The 26270-nt window shown below is 34.6% G+C and overlaps 1 protein-coding gene across 1 annotated transcript; it reads left to right on the top strand.

The window, feature by feature from the left end:
* Positions 1-13079: 13079 nt before the first annotated feature.
* On the top strand, positions 13080-25169 carry LOC128549786 (potassium voltage-gated channel subfamily S member 2-like). The gene is made up of 3 exons (XM_053527366.1): positions 13080-13544; positions 17081-17275; positions 25122-25169. The coding sequence occupies exons 1-3, from the start codon at positions 13080-13082 to the stop codon at positions 25167-25169; spliced, it is 708 nt and encodes a 235-aa protein (XP_053383341.1).
* The last annotated feature ends 1101 nt before the right edge of the window (positions 25170-26270 follow it).

The raw sequence follows: 26270 nt of genomic DNA, 5'->3' as shown, positions 1-26270 counted from the left end.
TACACAACCGATCCAGAACTTACACAACCGATCCAGTACTTACAAAACCGATCCAGAACTTACACAACCGATCCAGTACTTACAAAACCGATCCAGAACTTACACAACCGATCCAGTACTTACACAACCGATCCAGATAAAATTAGGACTCTTTGTAACCGAGTAGTTAAGGTCGTTTACTTGAAAACACTTGACCCTAACCAAAGTGGGTTCGAAACCTCCGCATTGGATTCTTCATGTGTGAAAGTCAATCAGCTAGCTTTCGGGAAGTTGATGGTTCTAACCAGGTGCCAGCTCATGCCTGAAACAGTGCCTGAAGGGGCACCTGGGGTAATCCTCCACAATCAAATAGCTGAACGAAAAGTCGTCATATGACCCAAATTGTCTAGGTGTCTAAACTGATTCATTTATCTCAATATTTCAACCGTCATTGTTGTTGGCCTAAGTCTGTTATCCTAGAAGTACAGTTGTTCCAAAAATGAAACGAGGCTACGTTTGATGTAGCGCCATTCATTTGACAAAACGTGTGATATGCCCGTCGCGTGAGTGGCAAGAAAAAAAATCTCATAAGCAACGTTTCACACCATGAGAAAACACAGTACAAACGTAGTGATCTGTTTTTGTCCTTTCCAGCAAGGTCTTTTGTTTTCGTATGCATTAAATAAGCACCTGTTCTGCTTGAACCAACTGGAAATACGTAAAGTTAAGTCTAAATGTATTCATTTTTTTATCATTTTTTAAGCTTAAAAGATTTTGTTTCCGACTGTTGGACGTGTTTCGGTAACTAGACATATATCCCATATATGTAAACCATATATACGAGATTTAATTTGGAAGCAGAGCGGATTTGTTGGGGAAAAAATGTACATATAAAAATAATATGTATTTTAATTTAATAGCTCCACACGTTAGTCACGTTGGTTAAGGCAAAATCTACATAGTCTGTCTTACTAAACTATCAGCATGCGTTTTAAAATGTGCATGTATTTTGCATGTAAGGTGGTAGTTGTATCCGTGCTACTAAATAAAAAGAAGTGATGCTAGTGTAATGAACTAATTATCACTTGCTAAAATACAACTCTTCAAATGTTTAAATGAAATTCAAAGTATTGTGCGTTGTGACAATTGTTTGAATATTTTAGCTTTTGGTTTTCTTTTATAATTCCTATGCAAAGCACCTGTAATAATGCTTGAGAACACTGACGCTTTATTTCTTAAGTGCCTTAATAAAGTCACTATGTGACTACTTTGGTAAAACCTGGAAACTCATTATTAGTCCCCTACTGATTGAAAACCAGTTTTGGGGACTATAGGAATGCTCTTTTCCGTCATTCCTTCTTTCCGTCATTCCGTCATTCTGTCATTCCGTCATTCCGTCCGTCCGCAATTTCGTGTCCGGTCCATAACTCTGTCATCCATGAAGGGATTTTAATATTTCTTGGCACAAATGTTCCCCATGATGAGACGACGTGTCATGCGCAAAACCCGGACCCCTAGCTCAAAGGTCAAGGTCACAATAGGAGGTCAAAGGTCAACAGGGCTTTTTTCCTGTCCGGTCCACAACTGTCCCATCCTTGAAGGGATTTTAGTATTACTTGGCACAAATGTTTCGCATGATGAGATGATGTGTCATGCGCAAATCCCGGACCCCTAGCTCAAAGGTCAAGGTCACAATTGGAGGTCAAAGGTCAACAGGGCTTTTTTCCTGTCCGGTCCATAACTCTCCCATCCATGAAGAGATTTTAATATTACTTGGCACAAATGTTCCCCATGAGAAGACGACGTGTCATGCGCAAAACCTGGACCCCTAGCTTAAAGGTCAAGGTCACAATTGGAGGTCAAAGGTCAACAAGGCTTTTTTCCTGTCCGATCCATAACTCTCCCATCTATGAAGGGATTTTAATATTACTTGGCACAAAGTACCTCATAATAAGACGATGTGTCATGCACAACTTTCAGACCCCTAGCTCAAAGGTCAAGGTCACACTTAGCAGTCAAATGTTAACATAGCATGAACAGGTTCTGTTTCGTGTCCGGTCCATAACTCTGACATTCATTAAGGGATTTTAATATCACTTAGCACAAGTGTTCCCCATGATGAGACGACGTGTCATGCGCAAATCCCGGACCCCTAGCTCAAAGGTCAAGGTCACAATTGGGGGTCAAATGTCAACAGAGTTTTTTTCCTGTCCCGTCCATAACTCTGCCATCCATGAAGGGATTTTAATATTACTTGGCACAAATGTTTCCCATGATGAGACAACGTGTCGTGCGTAAACCCAGTACCCTAGCTTAAAGGTCAAGGTCACACTTTGAGATCAAAGGTCAAGAGGATTTTTTTTCCTGTCCAGTCTATAACTTTGTCATGCAAAGCAGGTTTTAGATATCAGTTGGCACAAATATTCCCCTGGATGAGACAACATGTCATGCGCAAGAACCAGGTCCCTAGCTCTAAGGTCAAGGTCATATTTAGAGGTCAAAGGTCAAATTCAAGAATGACTTTGTACGGAACATTCCTTCTTCATGCATGGAGGGATTTTGATGTAACTTGGACCAAATGTTCACCACCATGAGGTACCCTTGTTTTTAGAATTACGTCCCTTTGTTATTACTATAAATAGATTTTATTGTAACTTTTTTATTACTGGCGGTAGAGAAAAATCGAGACCACTTTTCTGTGGTACAGCATGCATGTTACATCCAATTTTTAGGTGTATTTTGACCTATCTCTACCTGGTAAAGAGTTTCTTGTGGACTTATATTATTATAATTATTTTTTTTTTTTTTAAAGATTAATTTCCCTTTGTTGTTACTATAAATAACTTACATGATAACATTTTTATAATCAGCCCAAAAAATTCAATATGAAAACAACTGTGGGTTTTTATATATGCACATTTTAATCCAAGTGTGTTGTTATAATGTTATAACATATTGTATATGTAGTACAATATTGTTTATACATCATTGACAGATATCAGATCATTATGTTATACTGCAGTAGAAAAAATTAGGTGCCTTCCAGTAGGGGACTTTGTATTGCATGGCAATACTTCATTCACTTGTTTATTATTGTATTACAAAGCAAAATGTCAACTAGGTACCTTCTATTATCATATTATGCCAAAATTTCTTGCTGTCAAAATCAAATGCCACGCGTGTCGAAAGGGGATTATCTTAGTGAGGCAGATCTAAATTAGGATACTGAATTTGTTCTTCTTATGGACAAATGTTCAAGCTTAATAAATTCTACTCTTGATTACTTATAAGTATCATAGGCTAAACAAGATAAACTTCTAATAGACGCGAAGGTATATAATACCAATGTTTTATCTTCATTACATCCGAAGTTTAAACAGAAGCGGGCACCAAAACTGTATAAAGACAATGTAAACAAGTAAAATGCAACAGTAAGTAATACTGAAACATGTTCTCTCCACGTGGAGATATAAAACTGATATTCAAATGTCATTTTCCGGCGACTATATGAATAAACAATGGTTAAAATATTCCTATTGAATCCGACACCATGTACTAAAGCTATATAGATTTAGTTTTAAAAGTAAGAATCATCTCTTGGGAGATATAAAATTCATTCAGCAAAGTAATGTGAAACCAGCGTCAAAGTAATGGGATTGCTTATATACATTCATGGACGCAAGCGTTCACATTGACCAATTTTAGGACGATACGGTGGAAGGCAAATATTTCATTAACACTGTACCATATTTACTTGCCCGAATAGTACATGAGGCGGCACATGTCCTTGCCATCTGTTTAGTCCCACGAGATGGCTGAGGCGCTCTTGACATATGGGCTACTTTTCCACACTAAGACAAAATCTCTTAATACATCAAATACTTAGAACATTTGCAATTCCCTTGTAACATTGTGATTAAATATTCCTTCACAAAACATTTGTTTCCATGTTAATTTTTGACCTGAACTTCAATAAAAAGAACATAATGCTTACATACGTTTATATCATTATTCCAAACTGGTACAGCTATTTTCCAGATTGTTTCAGCGCGTATATATCTACATTTCTTGAAAATTACATTACAGTTTGTTTAAAAAATCAAGATTCTAACCTAAAATATAATATATTACAGCACCAGCCTGTCCAGAAGCAATGAAGAAAACAGTTTTATACAAATACAACACTTGATTATATCAAACTGTTGCTAGTGTTAACATCGAGTGTATATCAAACGGACGTCATTACATAAATTTCCCAGTTGATGAAAGTGATCAGAAATGGAATTATTTTTTTTGTTAAGTCATCAGTGATTCAAATTATTTCTACATGACTTAACGAACAAGATAATAATCAGCACTTCATTAGACAGTAAAAGATATTACGACTTTGATGCAATCGAATGAAATGTAATGTTGACTTTCTAAAGCTACTCAATGACGACTCAGGGTTATAATGTTGATGACGTTTTATATTTAAGAAATACTTTATAGCAAAAGAGTGTTTTAACACTATTTATGCACGATGGGCGGTTATACGTTGGGCGTAATAATTATTTGTACGATGTATTACCGCCAGAGTGTATAAATAGTGTTAAAACACTCTTTTGCTATAAATTAATTCCATTCTAATATGCCCTTAATCTAAAACAGTAGATAGAATATAGAAGCGCTCTTTCTTTGTCGCAACAAAAACTCTGACGTCACCGCACGTTAACGTGACGTCATTCTAGCGTAAGAGTGTTTTAACAGAGACAAGTATATTAGAATATGATATCATTGGGTTGTGGGATAGTCAAATGCAGACAATTAAACAATGTGTATATTCTCTTTATTTCCACCTTTTGGTGATAAATATTTATAATGCACGTATACAATTCATTTTCTTACCACAAACATGTTAAAAAAGGAAAATAGGAAAAGTATGAGCATAAAATATAAAATGCATTTATAAGTATTAATATACACTTTAGTGTGTTTTTGTTCCTAAATATCTAAATGAATAATATAATGTTAATAATATACGAGAAAAATGTTTACATTACTGCATATTACAGGAAGGAGAAACGATTATTACATATGATTTCAAAAATTCATACAAAGCTAATGTACATTATATGCAAATACAGGATTTTACTTCGTACTTTACGTACTAAGCACTTTCATGTTTATTGCCGTTATAAGAGTTATTCTTGCACACCGGCGTTTCCCAGTGATTTTACCCATGCCGGCAAAACCAATTTTTTTCACCCCCATGCCAACTATAACAACTAGCGATTCATGCATTGAATATTTATTGTTTATGTAAAATACGAAAACAATCAGGTACCTTGACAGTTTCTCTCGTTCCCTGAAGTATATTTCTCGATTCAAAATTCGTTATTTTATGGTACGACCATACCGTTACACTATTAACAATAAAACTAAAGTTGAACTTTGTTATTATGCGTCACTGAAACGTCATGACGACACTTCTGCTTACGGACGTTAATTATAAGAAAGAGTGTTACAAAGAAAGTATTTCTAATTGCTTTATTTAGTCTATTATTTGTAAAATACGGTATGCAAGAAAAATAATTTGTCAGAATAAAAAGCTTATAAGTATACGATATGCAAAAACGCAATCTAAATGTGTAAGGCTTTAATTCAAGTTCATGGGTGCAAAGGCAAGCTATAGTTAACGAAAGAGTATTCTAGCATAAAACTCTGTTCTTGTCACTTTTCGGGGGTGTTTTAACAGAAGAGAAAACGTGTGTTAACAGAGATATTCTCGCGCTCACGTACTCTTAAAACACCTTTTTATATATGCGCGTTCTTTGGCAAAGCGTAAACGTATAACGGCCCCAAAACGGATAATTCAAAAGGAAATGACGTCAGCGTGAAAAAACAACTCTTTCCCGCGCATTTCATGGAAATTTAATGACGATGAGGTCCCTACCGGGCTTGGGCACCAACCAATCCCTCGGGATTCTGCAGATGTTATAACACGTAAAAACATGCGTTATCCCTACATTAAAATAACACAGGAATTTCCATTTGCCAGATTCTCGGAACATCTTGTTAGTTTCGGCGACTCAGCATTATGCTGACACGTTGCAAGTCTGCTGCTGTCTACATACTCCAAGAAAACAAGACGGATTTTATACGAATTTCGCTGCTTTAAGTTGGTACAGTCTGCGATGGTTAAACAAAGAATTCATTTTACAGGTCCTTTCTCAAATACCATTTTATAGCATTTCTACTTTAACTTCTACACAGCTTAACACTGAAAAGAAATATGATTGGCTGTGCAAGTTTTCTGGTTAGAAACACAAACGTACCGGTACAGTAGTATAAGTCATAACTTTCAAATCCTAGAACATTCAGACATACACCTCACATGTTAATTTTGACAGTTTAAAGCCTTACACAATTACATTGACTGAGTCAACCTAAAGGTTTATTAAATACTTTTAATCAGAATTTTATTAATGTGTATTGAGATAGTTTACACGTCGAAATGTGAAAGCACCACCAACCACTCCAAACCCCGTTCCTAAATTTACTGTTACTGTATGAAAAAAATGGTACTATTTTAAGTACATTTGTATGGAAACTTCTAATTACAAATATAGTTATATAGTTTGTTTAAATCATTCAATAGCGCAACGTTAAATTGTTAAAATCACTGACGCGGTCAATTCTAGGGGGACTATTGGAGAATAGTAAATTAAGGAAACGCAATCTAGATTTGCAATTTTCAGCTTATCGCAGATAAAAACAGATGTGAAACTGGAATATATAAAAAATGGAGCAAACGGTAACTTTGAACAAAACCATTCGGATAAATATTAGAGGTACTACTTTTAAGTGCTACGCAAAAACACTAAAAGCTTTTCCAGACTCGAAATTAGCTAAGTTGAATAAAGAAACAGATGCGTCTGATTTTGAAGAAAATGAATACTTTTTCGACCGAAATCAAATATTGTACACTTACATTCTCGATTCTTTTCGTAAGGGGGCTGTTCATTTGCCGAAGGATATCTGCGGAATTACTTTTAAAAAGGAGCTGGAATTCTGGGAGATTCCTTCGCATTACGTCGCTCCATGTTGCTGGCAAGCTTTATACGGGAATGAAGGTGATACTGCGACAGTAAATTCGCTCATCCAAAGTTTTCAACACGATTCAAACTTGACACTAATGTCACAAAAGAAGATGGATTTCAGAACCAAACTATGGCTTTTCTTGGACGAACCAAATTCATCCAGATATGCTTTGGTAAGGTGTCAAAGTCAGCACATGCTAAGGTTACTGCACTTCCAGTAGAAATCAATTGCTAGACTTTATTTAATGTTTTTTTCTATCTCTAAAACATCTAGGTTCTATCTGTACACTTCCAGTAGAACTGTGAATACTTATCTGTTGATATTCTTTTTTAATCACGCCCCGTAGTATCATAGCAGTTGGAAGAGATTTATCTCCAAGCGAAGTTCAATAATTTTATTGCTCATTTATGTTATTGATATTTTCTGTCTGTTTTATTTCCTTTTCCAATTCACTTTTGATTTGCACACAGCCATTGTTAACATTGGGCTTAAAAGTTATGATTTATCATATTTGCCAATAACAAATAGATATATTTATACAGTCAGTTGCAGTGATCAATTTCATGGCTTCAAAAGGCCCGCAAAATTTAATATCTAAGGTAGTTATCATTATACGATATCTGCAACAACATATGGTCTGTGGCGTATGTGCAATAGTTGAGGACATGGAGTCCATGGTAGTTCATCTAAAATGAGTTTAAAATTTACAAAGGGTTGATGGTATCCAGCGTATAGCCACACGGATTCATGCTTTTACTTTCCAAAATGTTATTGTTCCGTTTTCGTCATGACAAATAGTAGTTTGTGGACATTTAAATTTGTTTTATTAAGTATTCACTATGCCCGAATCACTAGGTCACGGTGTACGTTATTAATTTAAAGTGAAAGTGTAATGCTTGTATACCGTCCCTGATTTTCGCTTCTGTAGGGATTATTCGATTTCTTATTATCTTCCATAATGTTCGTAAATCTGGGAAATAACTCACAAGTAAGCTATAATACTGTATTAAGGCAATTAATTGTCTAACCAGCTAGTTAGTATTTACAAATTAAAGTAATTTTGTATTAAAATATGTAACAGCAAACTAGTTAAAAAAACCAGACATATACCCATTTTCTCAAATCTACTGTTATGCTCAGAAATATTATTTCTGGGTGGAGTATCAGCCGTAGTGCTAACATACTCTTAACTCTTATACAGAGTTTCAAAAGTCAGTCATTCCTTAATGCAAAAAGCCTTTCAAAATAGTGCTTAAAAGTAGTTCTACCTCCTTCACCATGATTATAAACACGTGTGTTAAGTTTCAAGGTATAGTTTAAGCATATTTAGATCACACTTAAGGGCTTATTATCAGGTCAAGTTCGTGAAATGATGTTCCAGATGATAGAATTTCAGAGAAGTTGTGGCAGTTAAAACATACCTTGTATATTTCTTTCTCTTCTACACAGTTTACCTGCATCTTTCTAGTATGGTCGTGCTTTTCCGCCACATTGTGCTGATTGTGTCGGCGCCCCGAAAGAACTACAACATAACAACATAATAAACCATTTTTATCGTATTGTCGTGTTTGCACTAATCTAGCGCTACAACACGATGACACGGTAACACGAGGGCACGATGGAAGAAGGGTGACGGCACAAGGTTTTCTGTCGTGTCAGTGCCATATTTTGTCGTGCTCTAATGTTGGAAGGGTGTCACTTGACAACACGAGGATAGGACAATGAAGCAGTCTGTCATGTTGTCGTTCTGTCATGTCGCGGGACGCTACGCGGCAACACGAGGACACGGCGCACATCATGCCACTGTTTCACCTTTCGATTGACTCTCGCAGTTAATTTACACATATGCAGTTTCCAATAATGTAGGTAAATGAAAATAATACACGTCACTTAGTACCAAATTGAGCCAACATCGTATTCGTTCATTTTTGTTAAATGCGGTAGCCCAAGTTATTTTCTATTGTTATGAAAGCGACATTTAGACGATTATATGGACCCCTCTGTGTATGTCAAAGGGAAGGCGAAACAACGACAACATAATGTGTCTTGTCTTTGCCTTGCATATTGTCTCATTTCAAGCATGCGGGCGAACGAGCGTTGAAACTCATTGGCGTTGTTCTTGTGTATCTTTAGTTATGCAGCTTTCTTCTGTTTTTTCCTTTCAGATGTGGAGCATCTTCATATCGTTTATCATTCTGGCAGCGACAATGGCTGATTCCCTGTCTACGGTTGATGCATTTCAAGAAAACTTCACAGAATCACAGATGAGGCTTTTTTCAAAGTTTGCGGACGCTTTGGACTTCGATAATGCAACGCTGGAAAATCTTGCGTCCAAAAAACCCCGAAGTTATCTGTTATATACAAATGCCATATTTCATGCTATTTTAACATTAGAGCTTGTATTAGGCTTTATCGTATGTTCAAACAAAAAGTCGTTCGTCTGCTTCACGCGCCTCTTAGCATGCTTTGGTTACATGTCCTATTGGATTTCTATAACCGTCTATCTCAACTGGAAATAATGCTGCTTTGATGGTACAATTTGTATTTGGATACTTGTCTATATTCAAGATTGCTCGTTTGTTGTACTTTGCAAAAGGTATCCCGGCGTTTAGACTCATATGTCTAACATTTAGCTCGTCCAAACAAGAGTTAAAAATATTATTTTTCTTACTAGGAATGTTCGTGTGTGTTTTTGCTTATATAATGTGTGCTGCCGAATTCTTGCATAATTCAAAAATAACCAACATCTTCACAGCGATTTATTGGGCGCTAATTACTTTAACAACAGTTGGCTATGGTTATTATGTACCGAGCACAATCGCAGGTCACGTGATTGCTGGAGCATGTGCAGTGAGTGGTGTGCTTGTTCTAGCATTACCGGTCGGAATTATTGTATCAAAATTTTACAAGTACTATGACTACCATAGGTACACTATAATACATGCACAAAATAAGAAACAGTCTTCTGTACAAACGATAGAATGTATCCCATCTGAATCAAGTAGTTGCATTGAAGAAATAAAACTTGTCCCAACAGAATGAAACTATAACTCAATGTTGTACTGTTAAAGATGTTAACATATAATTATATCCAAAAGAATGGCACAATTTTATTTGTAAATCTTGTGTGTTTTATAGGGATAACGCATGTTTCTTTGTGTTATAACATCAGCAGAATCCCGAGGGATTGGTTGGTATCGATTCCAGAGGGATTCTGAAGATGTTGTAACACGAAAAGAATATGCGCTGACGCTATTCTAGCATAAAACGCGTAAAAACCAAGTAAATGAATATATTGTCCCTCAACGTCATTAAATTTCCATGAAATGCGCGGTAAAGTTTACGTTGTTTATCACGTTGACGTCATTTCCTTTTGAATTATCCGTTTTAGGGCCGTAATACGTTTACGCTTTGCCACGGAACGCGCATATATAAAAAGATGTTATAACAGCACGCGAGCGCGAGAATCTCTCTGTTAACACACGTTTTCTCTCCTGTTAAAACACCCCGAAAAGTGACAATAGCAGCAGTTTTATGCTAGAATAAACACCCCCGAAAAGTGACAATAACAGCAATTTTATGCTAGAATAAATATTCTAGCATAAAACTGCTGCTATTGTCACTTTTCGGGGTGTTTTAAAAGGAGAGAAAACGTGTATTAACAGAGAGATTCTCGCGCTCGCGTGCTGTTATAACACCTTTTTATATATGCGCGTTCCGTGGCAAAGTGTAAACATATTACGGCCCCAAAACGGATAATTCAAAAGGAAATGGCGTCAACGTTAAAAAACAACGTAGACTTTACCGCGCATTCCATGGAAATTTTATGACGTTGAGGGACAATATATTCATTGACTTGGTTTTTACGCGTTTTATGCTAGAATAGCGTTAGCGTATGTTCTTTTCGTGTTATAACATCTTCAGAACCCCTCGGGAATCATTGGTACATGCGTTATCCCTACATTGTACTACTCTCTTATCTAATTTTAATATAATAAGCGCTGAAGCGGTCGTGTTTCATTTGAAAGATTGACACTAAAATCTTACTTTTTTTACATTCTCAATGTCGTAACATGATGTATATAGAGAATATTATACGAGTGTCTTTTCATATTGGATTTTTTAAACGAGTTAAATAAAATAATAAATACGAGGCTCGACTCTTTATATTCCAACTGACAATGGTTTAATAGTAAAAGCCCCAAAACGGCCAACGAAACAGTTACTGCAGATATTCTGATGATACTCTATAATATAACTGAACTATAAATAACAAAACAAAAACCTAACGAAATTGAAATTTCCGTTACAATGTGCCTATATTACTAAAATAAGCAAACAATTATGACGTTGGCCTAATGGCGTCACTTCTACTCGTGCTTTAGATATGGTAACTATGGCAAAACCACGAGGTGTATCACGAAATGATGTGTTCAGTTGTTGAAGTTCAGTTGTAAAGGAGTAAGAACTACAAGATTCCGTAATTGTTTCTGTTTAGTGAGAGACCCTCGAAGCTGATATTCCCATATGCAATTATCATTAGTGACAAATTATCATAATCTTTTGTTTTGCTTGTGGGTCGGCAATTTGAAATGTCATAAAGAGTATCCAATAGTAATTATTTAAGTTATATATATAAATTCAATCGCCAGTTTCCATGTTTAAAATATCTTCCTAGGCCGAGCAGAGATTCTTATATATTTCAAGCAAAGGAAACATATAATAGTTGGCTGGTTTAAACCTTTATATCAGAAATACTTACTAGAAAATATCTGTATTTTAAAACTCATCTCTCACCTTTTCACGTGAGTGGTATTACCATTATAATTTTTTTCTATTCAACCCTTACCCTGCTAAACTTCTATAATGAACTTGTCCATCTTTCAATTTGGACAGTACCATTAACTGTTAAAAGGGGTGCTTACCAATAAAGATACTGACTGAATGGCGAACAGTGAACGGATGTGAAGGGGGATCTTGGTCTGCACTGGTCACAAGAGCAGAATCACTTGCCGCCAGCAGGCTAATGGTTAAACATTCAATAAACTCTTATACTACATGAAATGTATAAAAAAATTTCCGAGATGTTTTTGACAATAGTATGTACGTAATATAAAAGTTTCTATTAATTGTAACACTTCACATGACAACCTTTTCCAAACATAACGTCTATTTATCATAAATAGTCATCAGTTGATATTTTCAAAAAGCTGATATTTTCATGTAAGATTTCAAGATAAACGTCCTACTATTTCGCAACAAAAATGGTAGTGGCCTCAACATTCACAAACGCTCTGTCAAGAGTATCAACATTTCAACAGAATTTCACAGACGCTGAGATCAGGTCTCTCAGTAAAGTTATGATCCTTTTCAGTGGAAATAATATCATAAATAGTCATCAGTTGATATTTTCAAAAAGCTGATATTTTCATGTAAGATTTCAAGATAAACGTCCTACTATTTCGCAACAAAAATGTTTAGCCATAATGACAGACTAAAGAGTTTCACTACATATTTGATAGACTAGAATAATAATGGCATGTTTCTAACTAAATATTGCCAAAACTCAATAAATCACATTGTTCCTGATTTTTGTTTGCAGTCACTTAGTGTTTTTGTTTTAATGAAATGATAGATGCTAATAACTGTTGTATGTACAATCAGATGAACTAACAACAGACAATGAGACAGAATCAACAAATCCCTGGTGTCTGTGATTTTTAAATACATATTTGGTTCATGTTGACATTCAGCAGAAACTAAATTAAGTCCTATTGTTTGCAAACAAAATGAAAAAAAAAGTGTAAGCTTACATTTGTAACAGTTCATTCATGGGTATTGACCAGGTTTGATCAGGTAATCAACAAATTCTCATGTGGGTTCCATAGCCGATGTTGGTTGTCACTGATTGCGGATAATTAGACATAAGAATTCAGTACAATTCATTACTCTGTGATAGTCCTACATGTACAACTACCTGCTACATTATAGTATTTTGGTTTAAATGCGAATTCAAAATGGATATTACAGAAAAAGAAACCGTCCGACTAAATATCGGCGGCACAATTTTCAAATGCTGTAAGAAAACATTAAATGCGTTTCCAGGGTCAAAGTTGGATAAACTGGATGAACAGAAAGATGATTTTGATTTGGAAGAAAATGAATTTTATTTTGATCGAAATCCCTTGTTGTTTGCCTACATTCTTGATGCTTTCCGTAAAGGAGCAGTTCATATACCCAATGATAGCTGCGGAACAACTTTCAAAAAAGAGCTAGAGTTTTGGGAGATTCCTCTACGCAAAGTCGCTCCTTGTTGTTTGGAAGCATTATATCGGAGCGAAGATGACATTGAAAAAATGGACTCTCTGATGAATAACGAGAAACAAACCCCGGGTGTGAACGTAATAAGGCAAGAGAAGCCCAGTTTCAGAAAAAGACTTTGGCTGTTCCTTGATGACCCCAGTTCATCACGTATTGCACAAGTAAGTTTAATGTATGCTTTACACATGGTCGTTTTCCTTGCTTCGTTTAGATTTTTTTCGGGCTCACTTTTATATTTGCCTGCTTATTATTATTATTATAATTCCATGTAAACATGTGATTTCATTATGCGTTTTCAAACATGCCCATTTATTTTCAGATTAATGTTTCTTTCAATGCTTACGTTTTATAAGTATGAAAAAAATACTAGAAGTATTTAAAGCATTCTTAATTAATAGTTTTATAAGACACATATCCGTCAGTAACACGATCTATCATACGTCTTAGATCTATGCAGTAGCCATTCTTAGATGGCAAGTATGAAGTTGCTTTACATATGAACACATACACGTGCATAATATTCGTCCGATTATTTCCTCGGGGCGTATTCTAATTACATGCTCCTCACCGATGTTGGTTCGATCTACACTTGGGAAGTAGAATTCTTCATGTGAAGAAGCAATACAGCTGGCTTACGTAAGGTCGGTGGTACCCGCCCGTGATGAAATAATGCCCAGATGGGCACCTGGGGTATTCCTTAACCGTCAAAAACTGATACGACATATCAGATTCACTTCTTTTCTTTCTCCATTTATCTAAAAATAGATATGACATTAACTGCAATGTACACACGTCTTTCTGACGATGCCAGCTGATTTCTGTTTATACTAATTACTAATATTATTTTTATAGATGTATTTGTCTTGTTCTGTTTTGCTTGCTAAGTACTGTTATGTTAACAATTATTTTGAACAAGATTTAGCTTACCAAAAGGTTCCTTCTAGCGCATATAAAATATTCTTTTTAAGGGATATTGTTTAAGCATAATGTTACAAATGCTTAATAATGCAATAAGAAAAATATGTTCTGTCATTTTTTGTGCAAAGTTAACTATTTAAGTACTGATCTAAGTATTATCATTTTTATCATAATCCAAAGTTGTTGTTGTTGTTATTTTTAATATAAGCAAGTGCAGTATATATTAGAAGCCTGTACTGGTTCTTCCCAGGAAAGACGGCATCGCGTGTATCGGTGCTATACACCGGGCACGTTAAAGAACCAGACTGTCTATTCGAAAAGAGCTAGGCTAAGTTAGCTGGACACGTCTGTATCTGAAAAGTTCTCTCTGTCTGTTCTGGGGGCTTTATCTCACTCTGTCCCTCTGATCAGATCGTTCTGTGTCTGTACTAGTAGAGGATGATTTCGCACCCTGTGTGGCTGCAGTATATGTAAAGCGCCTTTGAACGTGTTTATCATGAAAAGGGCGCTATATAAATCTGGTATAATAATAATAATATATTATGCTATTTGGACGGATGACACCAAACCGGAAGTGACTACTCTGTGTTACATGTGAAGTAGTCCAAAATGTAGTTCCATGCTATGGATGAAATATGGTATAATGAGTGACATGAGGAGGTGACAGTTATATTTTTGGCTTAGTTTAATTGCTTATTGTATTGCGAAAAGATCTAGATCATTTGCATTGTGAATTTCCTGGAATAAGTTTTGTTCTTTGCGAAAAATGTCTACCTACGCGTAATTGCTAAACGGCTGTTTTCATGAGGGCATTTTTAGAGGATGATGTTTCTCAGAACAGATTATGTTTCTTATATACAACATAACATGTCAGTATTTTTCTATTTTTATAAGAAGACATGTCATACTAAATGACCATATATGGTTTTCATATCATTGAAACGCTCTAAAATGCTGAAAATGAGGTCTGAATATTTTATTGTAAATATGAAATAAAGAAGAAATTGAATTGCTAGAATGTAACCTATTTGGAAGCATCCGTCTTGCAGTCTGTATTTCAATTCCGGATGTTTTCATCACGCGGCTTACTACACCAGCGAGTAACTGCACACTTAACAAAAAGAAATTTCATACATGCATTTACGAGTCAAAAAAAAAAAAAAACAAATCAGGAAGAGTGAAAAAAGTACGCAAAAAAAGTACTTGCTAATCTGAAACGTTAGAAGCTAAAACATCACGTGACCAGGGACAATTACATTACGTAATTTTTTTGGCGGGAGTCTATTTTTAGATGATGCATATTCATTTCATTAAGAGAAGATACATGATTTAAACTTTATTATTGTGTCCTGTTGTTCTGTTATTTTAGTTAGTTGCATTGCACTAAAGACTGAAATAATATGATTATGCGTCAACACATACTGGGCTACAGGCTTTTTGTAATGAATAAATATGCATGAGTCCAAGATGGCGACGCCCTACGGGAAACGGATTCCTTTGACGTTACTCTTATATCCATTACATGATCAGTCAAGTGTGACATGTTCACCATAAGTGTTCCTTCCCTTGAGAAGAAACAATAACAGAATGAAAATTAAGCGTTGGAAAGTAGTAGATAAATTCAGAATGGTAAGTAACTGAGCCTGTCCTTAGTAAATCCATTTGAGTCTGATTATGAAACTCTTTCATAAAACTGGTATCAAGTTCAAGCGCAGTAGGCTGTATATTCCATTCATTTAAAGAGAATTCCTATAGTTTTTTTCCTTTCATAGAATTTTTTTAAATTCACATATATGATATGAAATTTTGTGCTGAAAACAATGAACAAATAAAAACAATAGGTCACCAGGCTCGTTTCTGTTAAAAATTGTTTTGAACACACCCACTGTTGCTGAAACTGCCAGCGATTTTTCAACATTTTCATTATTTTCTGCTTTTTTATAAATACCAACCAAAATATACATCAAGACAGTGCAATAAGGTTTTTTTCTTTTTACAAATTTTATTATATACTTATTTGATATTATAGCCATATTTGTAATACTCTATCCTTACAGTTATTGGTACAAATGAAAAACAATACTGTTTCATATTTACTTTTGTGAACTTTTTTCAATGAAAAATACCCATAGTAAAGAATATTTTTTTAAATTTTGAAAAAACTCTTTCATAGAATTTTTTCCTGTTTTTCTTTTGTATAGATAATTGTATTGTGAACATAAAAATGGCTAAAAATGTATTGGTCACCAGACTAAATTTTTTGTTAAGACCGCTAGAATACAACACCTGTTAGGACGGAAAGTGGAGCGAACCTGGCCAAATTGATTACATGTATGTGCGCTAGAAGTTAAAAAAAGTTTTAAAAATTCTTAATTATTTCTATAATTGAATACTAAATAAGCTGAAAGGTGATATTGATTTATCAGTACTAAGTCATTTATCTTACATTATATGAACAACACTGTCTTTGTACTAAAATGCGATGTGAAACACAACCTCAAAAATAGCAAGGATCTGTCAGGCATGATACTTGTCAATACAACATAAACCAGTATCAACATTTGATTACTGATAAAACTTATCAAAAAATGTTATTTCATTCAAGAAACTTCATATTTAAGATTGTCTGTAACATGTTTCGACAAATGTTGACTTTAGTTCAGTTTTCCATAGAAAGTGTCGGCTGCGCAGAAAGATGCGCATAAAAACCATAGGAATTCCCTTTAAGATATCGTTCATATGACTCAGCTTTTCTAATATATTAATTTTATAACTACAGGTATGGAGTACAATCATGTCTTTTCTGGTACTGGCCTCAACATTCACAGACGCTCTGTCAACAGTATCAACATTTCAACAGAATTTCACAGACGCTGAGATCAGGTCTCTCAGTAAAGTTATGATCCTTTTCAGTGGAGATAATACAACAGTACAGTTTTTAAAGACCCAGAAGCCCAATGATATCCTTATATACGTAACTATTATATGTCATATCATTCTAACCTTGGAGCTAGTACTGTGCTTCGTAGCATGTGAAAACAAAAGGTCTTACATGGTCTGTTTCACGCGAATATGTACAGTTTTCGGATATGCCTCTTTCTGGATTACCTGTATCCTGCATATAAATTTAGAATATCTTGAGTCGTGGATAGCTATAGCGGCATATTTATTGTTTTCCTATTTACAAATCATAAAACTTGCAAGGCTGTTTTATTTTACAGAACGTATTCCGGCTTTCGCGATTATGGGTTTAACATTCAGGTCATCAATACATGAATTCAAAATACTAGCTTTCTTGCTAGGAATAGTCGTGACAATATTCGGCTATTTCATGTTTGCTGCAGAATATTTTCAAAATCAAAAAATGTCTAATATATTTACGGCAATTTACTGGGCATTGATTACCGTAACCACTGTCGGATACGGCGACTACACACCAGATAGTGTCGTTGGTCACGTGATTGCTTCTGCATGCGCAGTGACCGGTGTACTGGTTCTCGCGTTACCCATAGGAATTATTGCTTCGAATTTCTATAAATTCTACAGCTATCATGGATACTCGAAAAAACATGTGGAAACTTTAAGAGATCGCCCGTGGGCTGAACTGCAGTCATCAAATTGTAGTATTGAACATTAGGGCTCTCTCTATTGTTTCTTTCACCTCTGGGTTTCAACCTCAAGTTTTATGTAGAAATACGTATAAGTTAGATAATACATAAAAGTGTGTTAAGCCCTCTACAGACGGTAGGTTTTTGTTGTACAACACCAATTAAATTCAATATGTACAGCCAAATATTATCGTGTGTATGATGCTATTCCTTGATTTCGTAAATCTTAAGTCTTGACTTACAGATTAGGACATGTTCTATTTCGTAAGTTTTGCCTTACGTACCACCCACGTTGACAAGCAACAAATTGGTAAATAATTAGTTGATAAGAGGCAAGTGAATGAAATTCCAGAAACAATTGCCCAAAAAATAAACACAAATCTGAATATGAAATGGCTTCTAATGCATAATGGAAAAAAGGATGACACTGAAAAGTTAAATGATTTGAGCCGCGCCATGAGAAAACCAACATAGTGCGTTTCCGACCAGCATCCGCGCAGTCTGGTCCATGCTGTTCGCTTACGGTTTCTCTAATTGCAGTTGACTTCGAAAGCAAACATCATTGATCCTGACCAGACTGCGCGGATGCACAGGCTGATATGCATCCATGCTGGTCGCAAAGCAACTATGTTGGTTTTCTCATGGCATGGCTCATTTATGTCATGGGTAATTAAATTCATGGGACATAAAATGGTGAATATTTTTTTTTATTATTAATGGTTACATTCTTTTCAGTACCTGATGCACTATATTTACTAGGTAAATCTCTGTGATTTATATGGGAATGGAATACTGTCTGTATGTGAAAGATGTACACTTTCAAAATTGTACATCTTTGAGATAATTAGTGTTGTACAACAAAAACCTACCGTCTGTAGAGGGCTTTACCGGCTGGTATCATCATGCGTGGGGGAATCTCAGGGAACGTAATTTGGGTAGCAAACGAGCCTCGTAGAGGAGAGTTTGCTATCAAATTACGTTCCCTGAGAATCTCCCAAGCATGATGATACTCGCCGGTAACACACGTGTATGTATTGTCTAACTGATTTATTGCATGATTGAAAACAGTAATCTGAACACATTTTTTAAATATTTTAATTTAAAATATTTAAAAATATTTCCCCTCTTGAGCCTCCCTTAGAAACATTTCAATGACATGATAAACTGCCATATAAAAGCAAGAAGGTGGCGATGGGCAGGTTTTTATATAAATTATGCATGCTTCACATCAGAGATCCCTTTTTCAAAATTTTAAATAAACTACTGAAAAAAATGTTATAAAAAGTGCATAAATACACATAGAAACATTCCTTATTAATCAGTGTAATTATTTTTTAAAACAAAAAGTTTGGAAATAGAGTTTCAAAAATAATTTAAACTAAGTGCTAAAATTTTGAATTTGCCGGGAGGCCCTAATGAGGTCATGAACCCTGGAGAAATAGAGACGGTAAACACTTCCCATGTGGCTAATTTTATCAACAAAGGTTATGTATCAATGGAATTAACACCTAGAGCATATTGTAAACCTTTGCCAGAAACAAAATTTGAATTTTAAACAGAATATAGAATATCATAATCATTTTTGCCGTTATATTTTTATGTTACTTAAAAAAATCATGTTTTAAATCAAGATGCAGAGAACTTAACTACAGAAATACAGTAATAAATTATTTCAAATAGCTTATCATTTTCAATAACTTATCACAGCAACACTTGCTAATTTGTGTGTATTGCTCTACATCCCAGAAAGAGAAAACTGTGAGCGATACCTGTGTGCAGCGGAATTTAGAGCACGGCTAACCGTTGCGATACCAGAATTTAGAAAACACAAAACTTCAAAGGAAAATGCCGCAGTCATGCAATAAAAATACATGGCATTTATATAGCGCAAAAATTATAAAATATTCTATTGCGCTTTACAGTTACATAACACACATTTAAAGCATATACATTCAAAACAGGATTCTAGAACTTAGATTTAGGGGTGCATTCCGAGAGAGTAATGAAATGAAGTAGGTGACAATTATATCTAATTTATTACTTTAATGACACATGTTAATCGGGTAAAGAGGCTGTGTAACCACAGGCTAATATAAGATATTATCCAAAAAGAACTTTACAATTAGCAGGTAATTACTTCTTCTTGCTATGAAGTTATTATAACATAATGTTCTGTTTCGTAAAATATTCTGCTTAAAATTGTTTTCACAAAATACTAATGAAGATGATTTTGCTTTGAAATTTATTATTATTCAGACTTGTTGAAAAAATCTAAAACAAAATAATCATTTTCTCTCGATAACTTTAACGTTGCCGGAGCCAATGTTCTCTATCATGATTACGTTGGAATTGAATTCAAATACCTATCTTAAAATGGACCCAAATGCTCATATATTAGAAATTGATAAACATTCATTTGTATATAGATAATGACAGCATTCTTCATGTCTAAGTGCATTGCCAACAATTTGTTAGTGACTGACTAAGCCAATACTTTATGGAGGACAGACGTCTCCGGGGAATACGGTAAATTGTTCTAGAGTGAGCCTAAATACACGAATACCCAACAGATTTGTGGAATCTAAATATTGAAGCCGTTTATTTACATGTATATACACTCCAATCGAAGTTTTTAACCAACATCGATGAGGCGAAAGTGATTGAAAATCAGCGACTTTAACCACGCGGTCAAAGTTTATAGAGTCTTATATGTCGTGCTTTGGACGGATGTATTGTTTTACTGTATTCTAATTATAATATTGTAAATATTGTGTAATTTTTTATGTGATACTTGAAATAACAATAAAACCTTGTAAAAGTTATTGTACAATGTTACTTTGCTCATGAACTATTAAAAAGCAATGTTACTGAAATACAATTCAACAAAATGTTTAATATTTTATACGTGCGCGTATATTTTGGAAAGTGCGCGCCCGCAAGGCAGACTTTTGACCCAAATGTTACACCATAGATGTTAGTGGAAATACATGCTACCGTCCACGCCCACTAGCCCCGAGTTGAGCAGCGCTCAAAATACAATTTAGAAACATCAAAATACGTGCTCACGTGGCGGTGTACATGGAACCAAGACTTTATTTATTGACTGTTTATGCAGATGACACATATACAAGGGACGGTCAGAAAGTTCCAGGAAAATTCCAACGGAGCCTTTATTTCAAAATCAAGAAGAACACAATCTTACATATGCATAGAACATAACGACTAAAATAAAAGATGCTAAGAATTTGAGTAACTATAGTAATGTTGCTTATGGGACCCGGGACCACATCAGAATTTCACCAGCAAAAGAAAATGTACCATGGTATTGTGTTCATAAATTATTTATCCATCATTTTAGCCGACTAAGTTAAATGCGTATCTGGGACAGACATTATTCTGTCATACGACAAAATGTCTTTATCGCTGAGATATTTCTGATGCATCTAATTCCAGCTTAGATGTTTTTTCGATACTCCAAAATGGTGAGTCCGTTGATACTAAACTTTTTGAGCGAGCTTGTTAAATGCTCACGATAATATATGTACATGTATGTATAGAAGTCAAGATCTTCAATGGAAAGTACGATTGTATATTCTATAATATCCTAAATTATATACTTGCAAACCATGCGCCTCACAAGACTAAACGTATAAAAAGACAAATTCAACCGCAGTGGTACAATGATGACATAAAAGAAGCTAGGATATTAAGGGACAGATATAAATCTTCTAACGACTTTACAAATTATAAGCTCTGGCGTAACAAGGTAAATTCACTTATTCACTGTACAAAGAAATTAAATCTAATTTTGAAGTATCTGCCTACTTAAGTATATTAGACAATGTGAAACATAGACAGGCACTAACAAAACTTAGACTTTCCTCGCATACACTACACATAGAGCAGGGGAGACATCGAAACATTCCAAGAGCAGCGCCATATGTGTGTAAGGAACGACTTAGAGGACGAGTACCATTTTGTGCTTGTATGTGACGCTTACAGACAGTTGAGAAAAAATATTTACCATCAGTTTTTACGAGTTCTCCTAGTATGTTCAAGTTTATAAACTTGATAAATAGTGATAATAAAGTACTGTTACATCGACTATCAAATTATATTATTAAAGCATTTCAACTAAGGGATAGGAGTATAAATGTTCCTGTATAAATGACATAACACTTTGTTTACATTCTCATGTATATGTATATATATTTGTACTTGCCATTCATTCTCTTTTTGCATGTCATTTGTTAATATGTTATGGAGACAGATGATAAGCTGTAATGCTAAAATCTAAATAAGATATTCTGCTCTGTTCTGTTCTGTTCTGCTTAATTGAATTTTTATAACAACGCTATTTCAATTGGAACAAACTCAAACATTTTATTGAAGCAAATAAAAGATATTTCAATGAATGATAAAGACAAAGTTGTATCTTTTCCTAGTAACACATAATTTTGAAAGATAACATCACATTAAATGATCAACTAGAGATAGTAAATGCTTTGAATGATCATTTCATAAACATTGCAAAAGTACCTATAAACCATCAGTTTTTAAGCCACTGGAAACTATGTTAAATAACAAATTAAAAGATTCTCAATTTACTATTGATTATATTACGCCATTTGAAGTGAAAAAGATAATTCAATCTCTGAACAGTAACAAAGCTACCGGCTCAGATGGTATTGGCCCCAGAATTATCAAACTTTGCTCCGACACTGTAACTGTTGCAATAGCTAACATCATAAATAGCAGCATTCAGTATGGGTTTTTTCCAGACAAACTTAAAGAAGCTAAAGTATTTCCAATTTTTAAATCTGGTTCTAAGGAGGAAATGAACGATTACAGACCCATATCCATATTATCAACCATTTCCAAGGTAGTCGAAAGACATATTGCTACTCAGCTGCATAATTTCTTCAATAGAACTGATATAATACATACCACCCAGTCTGGTTTCAGAAAAATGCATTCTTGCCAAACGGCCCTTACTGTATTAATTGACAAATGGGCTAAAGACATTGACTCAGGAAAAATAGTCGGTAGTGTATTCCTAGATCTCCGTAAGGCTTTTGACTTAGTGGATCATAACATTCTCCTATACAAAATGAAACTGTATCATTTTAGTGAACTGCTGATTTGAGTCGTACCTGAAGAATCGAACCCAATATGTCCAAATAAATGATGTCAAATCTTCTTTATCGTATATAAAAACTGGTATTCCACAAGGATCTATACTTGTTCCCTTGCTCTTTTTCATATATAAATAAACGATCTTCCATTGGTTGTCAAAAACTCAAACATCGACATGTATGCCGATGATTATACGATGCATGTAAGCGACCATAACGTATCTGATATTGAAAGAAAATTGCAAATTGATATTATCAAAGTTAATAATTGGTTCACGTCTAACAATATGGCTCTCCATCCGAATAAGACACCCAGTATGCTAATTGGTACCAACAAGAAATAAAATAAAGTAAGAAACATAAATCTTACTCTAAATGATAACTGTATTCAAAATGTATCATGTCAAAAATTGTTAGGTGTTTACATCGATAAAAAATTAAGTTGGGCAAAGGTGTGTGAAACAATACACTCCAAACTGTGTCTATTTTACAGAATATCTAAATACCTAAATGCTGATATGAAGAATATGTTTTATAACTCATACATTTTACCGATTTTTGACTATGCATCAACTATATGGGGAAACTGCTCTAAAGGAAAAATAGAAAAAATCTTTAAAATTCAAAAGAGGGAGCTCGACTCATATTGAAAGTATCCTTCCAGACATCGTCCAGTACTCTCTTTTGTGAACTTAAATGGTTAACTTTCCCAAACAGGATTAAATACAATATTGGTGTTTTGGTTTATAAAGCATTAAATAAGCTTGCACCTTCTTATATTTGTGACACAGTTGAAATTTGTGACAATACATACTATAGCCTTCGTTTTAAAACGAATTTTGATCTACAACACCTTCGACATAAAACAAATTTTCTTAAACGTTCGTTTTCTTTTATGGCTGTAGAAATTTGGAAAGATATACCTTACTCAATTAGAAATGCTAGCACAGTAAATTCATTTAAATATTTACTTAGAAACTTTCTTTTAATTAATACAGTGTAGAGTTTCAATGTTATGTGACTGTTAACATGTGTTTATCTTCTTTACAAGTCTGCTCTATGGAATGACTGTGACATTTTCATTTGTATGAGTAAATGGTTTTGTGTTTGTTAGAGGGCCTCATTGAAAATAAGATTTGTATGTTATGTATGCAACTTATTGAGTCTTACGCTCTTTAAATAAGGAATTTATTATTATTATTATTATTTATTTATTTATTTTACATGCGTTATTTTCCGTTACGGTTTTGGCAATTTATATAATGCATTTCTTTTAATTGCTATGCGATTTTGTCTTACATATGGTGTTGCCTGAGATGCGTACTGACGTTACTGAACGTAGATAGCAATGTTTTTAATTTCTTCTGGTACAAGTTCTTTTTTTTTCCTGTGCTGACATACCGATACGCTTTCTGTTTTGAGGCCTCGGCAGAAAATATATTGAACTATTTTTCATAACGTTTTATAGCAACTGCACTGCGTAGCCATAGATACGGATCGGAAAATTAATCTAAATCATCGTATTAAATAAGGGTATATATTGCTTGTAAAGTTTCAAAATTAAACAATGTACATATTTTTTCTGAAACTTTATTTCTAATTGTCCGTCGTACTTGTATGAATGCGTTTGCTGTGACATTTTCGAATATTTCATATTACATGCAAGTATTCAAATTCTTGAGATAAACTATTTTCTTAAATGATATTCCATATTCAGAATGTTGGAATATGAGACATTCGAGTGTGTGTTATCAATAAATACATAACTATTCTTAACTTTATATCAAAAAGTGCCATTAAATAGTAAAACGACATCCTACTTGAATCAAGATAAACCAAAATGCCTGTACAATACAGAATGTACTGTTTCATAGTAAAGGACTTGCGTTAAATTATTTGAAAAATATTTCTTGTTATGTCCATGTCAATATTCGGTTAACAGATCTCAGAACTAAGCGACTATCATCACGGGAACATGTGACACTGTGGAATATAGCCCCGAGGCTTTTTCTCTGATGCGTCAATACATTAAACATACATATATGTTAATTGGATAAGTTATTGTTGCCATACGTAGGAATCGGAAATTGACTGCGATGTTGTCTCAGAAACAGACACAGCTTAAAGCAATTAAATTAATGTACTGGGATATGAGCCGCACCATGAGAAAACCAACATAGTGGCTTTACGACCAGCATGGATCCAGACCAGCCTGCGCATCCGCGCAGTCTGGTCAGGATCCATGCTGGTCGCTAACGGTTTCTCTAATTGCTATAGGCTTTGAAAGCGAACAGCATGGATCCTGACCAGACTGCGCGGATGCGCAGGCCGGTCCGGATCCATGCTGGTCGCAAAGCCACTATGTTGGTTTTCTCATGGCACGGCTCATATATTGTTAATGTGTTGCCCAAAATCAATCTAACTGCTTTTCAAGTACAAGATAAAGAAATTGCTGATCCAGATGCGTCTAAAGACATGTTTGCTTAAGGACCCATCTGCATGCATAAAATTTTTTATATACATTACCTATAAGCTAGTGAAAAATCCAAAACTGAAAGAAATCAGATTGTAGCAGCTATTCTGATGCTATTGCACATTTACCTAATCATACTCGCACAAAAGCACATTTATCACTATAAAATCAAACACTGGTTATCGTCTTATTAGCTGATTACTAGAAAAACGAAAGTACGTCATACCATCGTGTTTGAAGAAGGTAAAGAATAATCTTAAAATTGAATGTGATAACTTTACTGATTAGCTTATGACTGAGGCTCGAAGAACTTTATATGGGCAATAAAAGGTTTTATCTGAGGGAAGAATGTTCTTACTTTTTAAATCTGGACATTTTGGATTTTGCACACACACGTTTGTTCATGATGATACTACCGATATATCTGGATATTTACTTTTTTTAGTAATAATCGTCTTTACATGTCAGTGCTTGGTCTAGATCCGGAGGGTGGCATTTTTGTTCAGGAAGAATTAAATGAGTTTTGTGATATATGGTATTGCTGGTATGGATGTGTTTTAAAGGTTAAAGTATCACACGTCAAATTTGAAACTTGTGCTTTTTATAATTATACCACCTATAAATATAATATAGACTTTTTGATGTCAAGGGCCGTAACCGTGATCTTGCTGCATGTGTATGAGATTACAATTAAAACACCAGGTGCACAACTTCACATATAAGTTGAAACAAAAAGAACTAAAAATATCAAAA

This window comes from Mercenaria mercenaria, chromosome 2 (assembly GCF_021730395.1).
Source record: "Mercenaria mercenaria strain notata chromosome 2, MADL_Memer_1, whole genome shotgun sequence".
Classification (NCBI taxonomy): Eukaryota; Metazoa; Mollusca; class Bivalvia; order Venerida; family Veneridae; genus Mercenaria; species Mercenaria mercenaria.
The sequence above is the reverse complement of the archived record's forward strand: the minus strand, read 5'-3'. Positions and strand labels throughout refer to the sequence as shown.